Consider the following 12,507-nt stretch of genomic DNA (forward strand, 5'->3'; position numbering starts at 1 on the left):
TTTAACATATCATTAAATTAATATGCACAAATTATTTCGTTTAAATGCGAAGGCATTAAGAGGAAATTTAGATATTTTTATATCCTATTAAAGTAAAGTCAATTCCAAAGCCATAATATCAATAAAAACTAAAAAATTCTCTTTTCGTTTTTCATTTTATTTATTAAGAAATATCATTAATATATGTATATGCATTATGTTTAGAGTTAATCAATTAACGATGCCAGCGTCACAATATAGAGAGAGTAAGAGAGATATATAGACAGATAACAAGGACCAAAAGAGCAAATGAATTCTGACTTTCCTGCTCTTTTTCCTTTCTCATCCTCTTCTCTCTTCTATAAAGTGTATGAAATGGCATATAAATATTACAATTACGATTCTTGAAACATTTTAAATGTGTGTGTGAAATAAAAAAAAAAAAAAAAAGAACAAAATACAAAATTTTAAATTAAGCAAATGGAGAAGAAAAAGACTGATTAAGGGCGGGGAACGTCATTGTTATAACTAGAGCTAATTCAATTAATTAATAGAGCGATCTAATTATACATATATATTTGTGTAATTAGAATCGGTTTATTTTTGGATCAGATTGGTGTTTTTTTCTTACAGTGTAGTTGAGCATACGATGACGACTCAAGAGAATTAGTTCTACTATTTTATTTTACGGTTATTGTTTGTTTATAAACGTGTGTGTGTCGCTATTAATATGTGTGTGTTTGTGTGTGTACCTGTTGCTTCTTCCTGTGAGATCATATTAAAATGTTAGTCGTAAACACACACACACACACAACAATCACACAATACACAACTTTGTAATCATTTTATTAAAGAAATTTCTCCACTTGCACTTACAGTAAATCAAAAACAATTGAAAAAGCCAAAATATATATTATGAAGAGACAAGAGAAGTAGAAAAAAAGTTGCATATGTTTTTTTACATTTTATATAATAATAGAGAAATAGAAAAAAAAAAATGTGTTTCTTTTAAATGGCATCTTTAGGGCATCTCTTCTTTCTTTTATTATTAATTACTCTATATGCTATGATTAAACATTTTGTTATTTTTCGTGAGAAAGAGAGCCAGCGAGTGGGAGAATAGAAACAAATAATAATAAAAAAAAAAAAAGAAAACAACAAAAATTAAGGGAAGAGAAACATTTAGATCTCATACATTTTACATCATACATACATACATACGATTTATGTAACGCTTTTTCCACTCGATAATGACAATTAGAGAATATCTTAATTATTCACTAAACTTAGAATACAACCTACAGCATTATTACACAGTAAAATTCAATGCAAATTTATTAATGTGTACATACATATTCTGCAAATGTATGTGTATAAATATGTTTTACATTTAAATGTGGGGCATGTATGTATGTATGTATACATATATATAGAAAAAAACATATAAATACATATACATACATTGTTTTGGAAGTATATAAAATACATATACATACATGTATGTATATATACATATTATATGTAAATATACATATTATATGTATATGTAATTGTATGCAGGTGTTTAAATGTGTGTGTTTACAATGAGATGTTATTTTTTTCTTATCTTTGTTTTTTGTTTTTTTTTTTTGGTTTCACGAAAACATGCCCCCTACAACAGTCATGATTACAATTTACTATAACTAAGATTTGCACATTTAAGAGTAAGAAACAACAAAAAACTAAAGCTTGTTTGAAAATATATGTGTATGTGTGTTTGTTTTTTATGTATTTTTTTTTTCCTTTCTTCTGCTGCTTATTGATGGAACAGAAAAAATTTTTTTCACTTGTTCAGCAAAAACATGAGCAAACTGCAAATTAAAGAAAAAGAAATTGTTTTCATTATACGATCAACATATGCATATATGTATGTATATTCCAACCTCATGTTTAACTTACCGAAAGTTGATGCCCTTATTGGCCAACATACGATTGCACTCACTCGAGCCATTACCGTCTGTGCCATTTGGCAAGGGTAAAACATAATAATCACTTTCAGTGCTCTGAAATGAAAAAGGAAATAAGAATTAAAGTTGTTTTAAGGATTATATAGATTCGATTTGGTACGTTTGTTACCCTGGGATCTTTATAAGTTTTTTTTTTTGTTGAATTTTTCAAGATTTTTGTGGTTATTCTGTCTAATTGTTTCAGCCCGTATTTTCTATAATTTCTAACCGATTTAAGTGCAATTTAGTTTTAAAAAAATATAATACGTGAATAATAATTCACACATAGGGTGAAATGGTATATTAAAGTCGCCAAAATGTATGTAACAGGCAGAAGGAAGCTTCTCCGACCCTAAAAAGTATATATATTCTTGATGAGGATCAACAGTCGAGTCGATCCAGCCATGTTCGTCTGTCCGTCCGTCTGTATGCACAAGCAGATCTTGGAGTCTATAAGAGCTAGAGCCACCAAATTTGGTATGTATACTGGTGTGGTATGTAAATGTATAGAGTTAATTGGAATTTTTGCCACCCCCCCTTACGCCCCCAGGAATCACATAAAACTGGTTTTCTTAAAAAGTATAACAGCTAGAGACATCAAATTTGATTTATATACTCGTTTAGTTAGCGCGCAGAAACTAATTGTTCAAACTTTTTGCTACGCCCCCTTCCGCCCCCGGAATTTACATAAAACTGATTTTCTTAAAAGCTATGACAGCTACCGACATTACATTTGGTATGTAAACTAGCTTGATATTGACTATTTAAAAATTTTGCCACGCCAAATTCCACCCCCGAAAATGAAATAAAACTGATTTTCTCGAAAACTAACAAAGCTAAAGTCACCAAATTTAAAATGTAGTTTTCCTGCGCGCAGGATTTGTATACTTTACTATTTTGCCACGCCCACTTCCGCCTCCATAATTTTGCTGCATTTTTTTGCCTATCGCAATGAAATTCGGCAGCATAATTATTCTTAAATATTTCTACCAAACTACCAAATTTAATTGAAATCGGACTAGAAATTTGCAAAATATGCGTATGAATTACTACGCGATTCATAAGGCCAGAATTGGCCGTTGGCTAGTGGCGGCGCTAGAGTGCTCGTGTGTTTGTAGCACTCTACACGAGCGAGATAGCACATAGTATGAAGCATGTAAAAACAATTTTACGGACATATGTACATTTGGTTTTTGAAATTCGAAATATTTATTTCACCTGGTGTATGGTATACCCAAGTCGGCGAGTCGACTTACTTACTTCATTATATATATTCAAAATTGATTTTAAAAACAATCGGTTAAAATTTGGCAAAATTACATAAGGAGTATTCAGAATTTATTAAAATTAATGTGATTCAAAATTTAATATAGTTTAAAAAATGAATGAACTTTGAATTAACTTTTATTGATCTTACATCTTTTAACATAATAGCTAATCCCGATTTATGGCTAATCCGTTTGTTTTTGAATTTTTATTTTTTCCTGAGTATTTATATGGAGTAGGAAAATCTCACCTAATTCCACCTTTGGAACAAGCTTTTTATCAACATATAAACACTACGAAAACTGAAACCTTACATCTATTTTTTCACTTTAAAATCGATATTTGTAAGTATTTTTGATGTCACCTAAGTCAGACGGGCTATATCATATTTAGTCTGCTTATAAGACTACGAGAAAGGAACAGAGACAATTCCAAGATACTTCTCTCATATTACACAATACAAAAAAATTTCCTGTTTAGTCGACAATCTTTGGAATGAAGTAAATACTTCAGATACTTCTATTTATAAATTTGTTATTCAAGTTATTTCTATCTCCAAACTATATATAGGATAGGAGACTAATACATTTTCGAGATTATTTGTGTTTTTTCACTCATGCGAAGAAAACCACTCAATTCCATTTGGTAAATGGTTTAAACAATGTGATTTTTCGATGATGACAATGTACAACGTATGTAAATATGTATGTATGTATATGAGGGCAGAGCAGGGCAGGGCATTTAATCGACTGACTTACCGCTTCTGTAAAATCATGCTTGTATATTTGAGTATTCACTTTCATATCTGAGAACGGGCCCTTCAGAGCAAAGAAATGTATGCTCATGGGCGTACTAGTTTTTGTTTTCAATATCAATTGATATGTGATTGTTCGCTCATTGGATTGATGAGGATCGCGTTGGCTATTATTAATGCGGGCCTTAACAACCCATTGTTGATTGAATGCCGAGAAGCGGGCCGTCTCGTAGAACAATTTGTGCACATATTCATCTGTGCGATAAGGCTTCATTTGAAGATCTAAAGAGAAAGACTTTTTTATATTGGCCTATCTCCATCTCGAACAGCACCACTCACCATTGAATATTATCTTTTCATAGCTTAACAAGTCGATCAGAGTATGGAACATTTTCATCTCCTCTTTGAACATGTCATCGTGGGCAACTAAGGCTGCCATTACATCACGTCCAGACTTTTGTGGGTGCAAACAATTGCGTTCATGTTCAGTAGCTAAATTAGAAGTGAGTTAGAATATTGCTATGGTAGAAGCTTTTCGCACTCACTCTCATGAAATGGTCCACGCCATTGGCAGCCAATGCGATAATATCTGCACTTTGTCGGACGTTCCTGACACTCATGTTGCTCATGGCGCTCCAGGGATTTGTAGGGAAACTCATTGTTGCAATACTGTTTCAAAGGAGTTATTCAATTAAAATATGTTTAAAGAATAATAACCATTTACAAACTAAAATAGGATCTACTGTCACTTATCAAGTCGATCAAAGGAATAATATATGCATTTTTTATATTAGCAATAAAGAATAATGAAAAAATACTTCAAAATTGTCATTATTTCTCTTTCTTACAAAATATTACAAAATTGTCCAATGAATAAATTTCATTTCATGACTAATGAGGTAAGTAAGTCGTCTCGCCGACTTGGTTATACCATACACCGGGTGAAACAAATATTTCAAATTTCGAAAAGCAAATGTACATATGTATGTATGTCTTTTAATTTGTTTTTACATGCTTCATACTATGTGCTATCTCGCCCACTCTACAAACACACGAGCACTCTAGCGCCGCCACCAGCCAACGGCCAATTCTGGCCTTGTGGACCGCTTAGTAAAATACGTTCATACGCATATTTTGCATGTTTCTAGTCCGATTTCAATAAAATTTGTTTGGTAGTTTGGCAGAAAAACATAGAAGATTAATTAGTCTGCCGACTTTGAATGGGATAGTCAAAAAACTACAGGAGGAATTCGGTTTTTTCTAAATTATGGAGGCGGAAGTGGGCTTGGCAAAATATGAAAATATATATACTCTGCGCGTATACTAAGCCAGTGTACATACTAAATTTGGTGACTTTAGCTTTGTTAGCTTTTGATAAAATCAGTTTTGTTTAATTTGCGGGGGCGGAAGTGGGCGTGGCAAAAAGTTTAAACAATTAGTTTCTGCGCGCTAACTAAACGGGTATACAAACTAAATTTGATGTCTCTAGCTGTTATACTTTTTAAGAAAAATAGTTTTATGTGATTCCTGGGAGCGTAAGGGGGCGTGGCCAAAATTCCAATTAACTCTATGCATTTACATAATACACGAGTATACATACCAAATTTGGTGGCTCTAGCTCTTATAGTCTCCGAGATCTGTGTGTTCATACAGACGGACGGACGGACGGACGGACAGACGAACATGGTTGGATCGAATCGACTGTTGATCCTCATCAAGAATATATATACTTTTTAGGGTCGGAGAAGCTTCCTTCTGCCTGTTACATACATTTTGGCGACTTTAATATACCATTTCACCCTATGGGTGTATGGTATAAAAAATTCAAGTAGGTTTCTTACAAACTGACGAAAGATTTGATATGCATTCAAGAGTAGATCATTTATTACCCTAGCCAAAAAGAGGAAAATTATGATTATAAGAAAACCTCGTGAATTTAATTCTAAAATTGTATAAAAGTTATGGTAAGTCGTTTCTTTTTATTATCATAGTTGTTTTCTCTACGAGAAAAATCTGTTAAACTATTACTCTTTTGTACGTGCCAGCATAGATTTTAAAAATGATACATTTAACTTTCGAAAATCATGAAGACCAGCACTTATCGTTAAAGAATTGAGCATTATAATTGCTGTCAGAGAAGAAGCGAAAACGAAATCATGTACACCACGAAAACTTTGTTAGAACTAAGTTTTAGTTGAGTCGCTTGGGAAAAGTAAAAGGTACGTACTAATAAGAACCCACAACTAATCTATAGATATAATTAAGACTTTTGTGTGTCCACTCAGACTCGTTATATCAAGGTTTAAAAAAAGGTTTTTTAAGCAGATAACAGAACGACACTTCTGAGAGTTGACTTTGCAACTTATCCCCAATAAAGTGAGGGGGTAGAACCAAAAAAAAAAAGAAAACTATTTAAATTTCCCTTTTTTCCTTACCTGACATTCACTAGGCAGCTCAGAGGCAGCCTTTTCTACAGCCAGATTACGGGAAGCGGTGCTTTTCGATATTTCCACACGACAGTTGGGACAGGTTGCTATTTGATCCCGTAGTCTGTAACAACAATATAGTGAATGGAAAGAAACAACGAAAACCCAAAAGGAGAGAATAGGTATAGGAAGACAGATAGATAGATAGAGAGAAAAAGGGGGAGAGAAAAAAAGAAATGAAGAGAAAGATATTGGAAAAGCAAATTAGTCCGATTTGAACGAAAGTGATCCTTTCAAAATATGCTAGATACAGATACATACATATACATATATCTATATATATTTATATGTACATATTATGTTTAGCATATTGGATTGGATGTTTGTATATATGTATATGTAATTCATTTAGAAATTTTATTCATACCGTCCATCCGCCAGAAGATGGGTAAAACACGCAGCGCACATCAGATGTCCCATTTGGCACTAAAATAAGAGCGAGAGCAGAGATGGAGAAAAAAAAAAAGAGAGAGAAATAAAATATTGAGGTTAGATATCTTTTTTAGGCAAGAAATTTAGAAAAATGTAAAAAAAAATTTAAAAAATCAAAAATAAAATAATAAATTTTGGAAAACGGATTTGCGTCTGTTCTATGTATATATAAGTATGATCTTAGGTATAAGTTATATTGCAAATTATAAAGCAGTATAATATGTATATTAATGTAATAAATACATAAATATATATGAAAAGTAACCTGTAATAAAAGAAAAAAAGGAGAAAAAAGTTGCTATTAGTCATAATTATGGCCTTTATTTTGTTGTTGTTTTGGTTGCAAAGAAATTATTATTATGATTTGTTGGTGGGTTGAGGATGAGTCGGGGGCCGGTGATCAAGATGAACTTGGTTTTTGGTTTGTATGGGGTTTGATGTGGTGTGGGTGTGGGGCTGGTGGTGGATTGTGGAGAGTGTGGTGAGACTGAATGATAGTGATTGACGGACATATGTATGTATGCATATACATATGTATATCGAGATGAGGTGAAGAAAGGAACTGTTGGATAGAATCCAGTTCATCCCATGGAACTTTTTGGTGTATTTGTTTTTAAGGTTTTATTTTGGTTTTGATAATTGGTGTTCCTTGTGTTGTTTTTTTTTTTTTTTTTTTTTTTTTTGAAATAAAAACGCTATTTTTGTATTTTGGTTTTCTCTCTCTTTTTGGAGTTTGCATATTAGTATTATTTTTTTGCAATAGTTTATTGAAATCATTTGATTTAGTTTTTTTTTTCTATTTTTACTTTTTTGTTTTTGTTGTTTTTCCATTGTGTATTTTTGTGTGTGAGAATAATACATTTCAATTAATTTCAGTTTTTAATGCTATGGAATGGAATCGGCTGACTACTATGTATGTATATATTCTATATAATTAGCATTTTACAATTACAAAGTTTTTTATTTTTTTTGTTTTTGTGTGCATACAAATTTCATATGAGATTGTTTTATAGACTTAACTAGATTGTGATTTTTTGTTTTTCATTTTTTATTATATTTTTAAGAAGGTAGATAGATAGATTTTTTTTAAGAGTTATATTAAAGTCTACCACATAAACTATTTAAAGGCTAAAGGGCGAAATTATAAAAATTAGTTGTTTTGTTCTTGTTTTTTTTTTTTTTTTTTTTTTTTTTTTTTTAGTTTTCTTATTATTGAGATGATTCCGAGACAGAGAGAAGTTGTGAAAAGAGGAACAGGAATATAAGAAACAGACACATTTCTCCTTAATTTGGAAACATCTCAATAAAAAATGAAGAAAACTTCCGGAAAGTGATGATATTACGGATCAGAATAGATGACAAAACTTTTGAAATTCTGTCGATTGTTGTGCTTTTTAGGGGCCAATTGGTGTGTGTATAAAAAGAAAGCAAAGCGTAGAAAGAGGGTAGAGAGAGAAAAGAGAGAGAGAGAGAGAGAGAGTGATGTTTAGAGACACGATAAGAGAATGTAAAACGTAATCAAGCATCGCAAAGGACAGACAACATTGAATGGCAGAGAGTAGTAAGGGAGGGATACTCTCCTTTCTCCTATTTGGCTAAGAAAAAGAGGAAAACAATGCGGGCAACGTCGACATTTTTAATGGAATATTCTATTTACAGAATTAGCCAGACCAAACGAAGAGAGGTGGTGGGGGAGAGAGAGATGAAAGGAGAAAATATGGATAGAAAGACCACGACGATGAAAATGAAGTCACACACATGTGCGATATATGTATGTAAGTCTGACTATCTGTGGAGAAAACAGAGATAGAGAGGGAACTCGGAGAAACAGATTGTGAGAAAGAGCGAAATAAGCTACATTTTTGGGCTGCTGTTGTGTGTTTGATTCTGTGTGTGTGTGTATCTAGTAAATGGCTAAACACATTCCAGAAAACAAGATAGACAAACATAGTTCCGAGAGTTAAATGAACTTCAATTTTCAAAATCCATCGTAATGGCGAATTTATGACCTACCCAAGAATAATTGTTTTACAATACGACGTTACTCACTCTCCCGCTCTCTTTCTTTCTCTCTCTCGCGTTATCTATCTGTCTGGTTGTAACTCGCGCGCTCTCTCTCTCTCTCTCTCTCTCTGTATATCTCTCTGTTTCAGTCGCCTTGTAGACATAACAAAAGCCAGCTGATGATTGTTTTTGTAGATAACCCGCTGATAGGAAGAGTGAAGGAGGAAAAGAAGGAGAACCTAAGAGGCAACAACAATCCAGCGTAGATAAAGAAAACACGTTTTTTTTGTTATTCTTTTTTGTTTTTGGTTTATTTTTCCTTAGTTTCACACACACACACATACATATGTACACCTGCATGTGGCTGTTGAAAACTGGTTAAACAAGTTTTCGTTTATTTTCCTTTCTTCTTTTCGTTGCAAAGTTTCAGTTAACAAACAAACTGCCAATTTTATATAGGTACATACATACATATGTACATACATATGTTTGTACATATAAAGAAACATATGTACACATGGATGTACATATATATATACATACATACATACATACATTCAAATAAATAAAGCAAAATAGAAAGAAAAATGAAAAAAAAGTATCAAACAGACTGCTCGCCCATGCCGCAGATTGCCTGAACAGCTGACTTGATATTGAGTGTGCGACCGAGATAACAATAAGAAACACACGCACACACCCACGCACGTATCGGAGAGACGCACATTGAGGGTAACAAAGCAGCAGCAAAAGCAAAACAATAACAGAGAGGAAAGGCAAAAGAAACATAGTCATAAGGGAAAATGAGAGAAGTCAAGGGAAAGGGAGAAATAAGGAAAAATACGATTGGTTTTTTTCTTTATTTAATTTACAAAATTGTTAATAAATGAAATAAAAATTGTTTAATCACAATCACGGATACAGAGAGACATGATTTCTTTTTTTTTTTTTTTTCTTTTTAAGAATTTCATTTGCTAGGTCAATGGAATGACGCAGTAAAAAAAGAGACAGTATGTACATATGTATGTATGTATGTATGTAGCAGTGGAAAAAAGAGAGGGAGTAGTAATAGGGGCAAAGTGACAGAAACAGAAACAAAGAGAAGGAATTACATAAAAAATAAGATTATTGTATATTGTTCTTCTTCTATTCACCTTTTAGATACATACGTAACGCCAATAAAATGTTTCAATGAAATACATACATACATACATACATACATATGTACATACATATGTACATACATACACGAAAATTTGCATGTACATTTGTATTCATGAATGTACATATGTATTTGCGTGTGCATTTAGATATATGTATGTACATATGTATGCAGGTACATACATACATACATATGTACATATATACCACAGTGTGGGTGCGGACGGATAAAACATAAAATTAGCATTGCTTAGAATAATATTTATTTTATTTGTCGCGTATTGTGGCAGAGAAAGAGAGAGAGAGAGAGGGCGGGCGGGTTCGAGCTATAAATAGGCCACAAATCGGCGAGCCTAACGTTATTTTGTTTTTTGTTTTGTTTTCTTTTTGACTATTCCAATTTTTCTATGACGCAATAGCAAAAAACTAGCAGTAAATGTAACTGCGCAAATGTGATGTCTGTATGTAGGTTTTAGAGAGAGCAAGAAAGTACGGTAAAGAGAGAGAGGGAGTAGCATTAATTTCCATCTCTAATGTATGTATGTATGTTTGGATGTGTGATATGCAGCTAGCGGGGGTCGCTCGCTTCGCTTCGTCATCTTCTAAAACGCAATAAAAGTGCAATGCCAATGCGTGCACTAGAGAGAGACATATGTATACATATACATACATACATATATGTATCTCCATATCTGTGTACAAGTCCAAGTTTATGTTTTTTGTGTGTTTGCGTGTTCCTATTTACGCATTAGTGTAACCAGTAGCAAGCAAGACTTGGAAAATTATCACATTTTACTGGAAACTTGAGTTTGACTCTCTTTTTGGGGGCTTCACCCTTGGCATTGAATGTCTTCAATTAACCAAGAATTTAAAATAATGCATTTTTGACTCTACTTTAATGTCAGGGGTCCGGTTGGTCAAGTAGGAATGGGCATACGAAAATGGGTTTAGGGGCTGAGGTGTTCCAAGTGCCTGGCATTGTTATTTTTCAAGGCGACGACAACGATGCAAACGGCGTAAAATTCAAAGAGACACGACATACTCAAGAGAGTAAGAAACATACGCACTCACAAACATACATTTTGAGGCACACACAGATGCACGTATACGTTTCTCTCGCTCTCTCCCAGACAGCTGTGCTCACGATTTGACTACTCGGCGGGGGAGGCGTATGGAAATACCCGTTTCTTGCTTACAGCTGACATGGCTCGATTTGTTTGTATACACACACATACACACACACACACTCTCAAATATACTAATGTAGATAAAAACATAACTGGTGGATGGCCCAGTGCCTGCTGGTGCTGCTGCTGCAACTGCGCTAAACATTGTCTGAAGGGAGTGGAAGTGGAACATTCAAGAGATCCCAGAAACTATCACTCACCTGGTACATCGCCGTTTTTGGCAGATCCAAGCATACGGCACAGCATAATGCTGTTGAAATACGATAGGCCAACTTCTCATTGGTTCCAGAAGCTGCCGCAGCGCCGCCACCAGATGAACTGGAGGCACTGTTTGGATCTAGCAATTGTCTTTTTGCAGGCGGTTCGCCACTGTTTTGAGTATCTAACGGCACGCCCACCACACCACCACCAACCGATGACGACATACTGCTGCCACCAGCCGATGAGCTATTATTCGATGAGGATGAGGTGGATGCCTGCATGGTCACCTGATTATCCCCCAGCAGTGGTAGTGTCGATGACGGATTTTGTTGCACGTCCGAATCGGAAGATTCCACAGTTGGCATAATGTATTATTAGTATTATTTGTATTAAAATCTTTTGTGTTGTTGTCTCGACTATCTTAGATTTCAAAGTATAAGCACACTTTTGTATTGAATTGCTTTCAAATTTGTTTTTATTAAATCGACTTCGTGACAAAAAAAAAAAAAAAACAATTTGTGTTTGTCTTAATTTTTGTTTCCTCTAAAAAAAACACGCATACACATATACACCCACTCACACTTGATTGTCACACATACGACTCAATCAGTTTGCTCTCTTGCTGTCCCCCTTTTTCTCTTGCTTGTTCGCTTGCACACATTTACACCAGATACACCACAGAGTAGGAAGGAAAACACACACAATGCACTTTCTTCTTTCTCTTTTCTGAACAAATTTCTTCCGCTTGCACGTCCGCTCTCTTCAGCGATTTGTTTTGTTTTGATTTTCTATTTTATTTTTTTTGTAATCTTTCTCCCAAATTTACCAGACTGCAGGAACCCAGACCCAAACTCAACAGCAGCTGTTATCCAAAGTTTGTGATGTTAACTAACAGCATCATTTGCAAGCCAGTGGAGCCACTGTGTTATAATCAAACATTTAAACAATACTTTTAACAACACTGTTTTAATGCTGCTCGAAACGCGTGAGCACTGGACGAAACACGCGAGGTAGATAAAAAGGTAGATAAAGAAAAGTAAATAAAAATAGATAAA

The 12,507-nt window shown here is 33.8% G+C and overlaps 1 protein-coding gene across 1 annotated transcript; it reads right to left on the reverse strand.

Annotated features, from left to right (window-relative positions):
• Window positions 1-136: 136 nt before the first annotated feature.
• LOC137578805 (zinc finger TRAF-type-containing protein 1 homolog) lies at window positions 137-12,303 on the reverse strand. Its single transcript, XM_068292391.1, has 8 exons — window positions 11,452-12,303; window positions 6,838-6,896; window positions 6,420-6,534; window positions 4,530-4,653; window positions 4,324-4,476; window positions 3,989-4,266; window positions 1,918-2,021; window positions 137-1,829 (listed from the first exon to the last, which is right to left on the reverse strand). The coding sequence occupies exons 1-8, from the start codon at window positions 11,815-11,817 to the stop codon at window positions 1,802-1,804; spliced, it is 1,227 nt and encodes a 408-aa protein (XP_068148492.1). The 5' UTR covers window positions 11,818-12,303; the 3' UTR covers window positions 137-1,801.
• Window positions 12,304-12,507: the final 204 nt, after the last annotated feature.

This window comes from Drosophila tropicalis, unplaced genomic scaffold (assembly GCF_018151085.1).
Source record: "Drosophila tropicalis isolate 14030-0801.00 unplaced genomic scaffold, ASM1815108v1 contig_1190, whole genome shotgun sequence".
Taxonomy (NCBI): Eukaryota; Metazoa; Arthropoda; class Insecta; order Diptera; family Drosophilidae; genus Drosophila; species Drosophila tropicalis.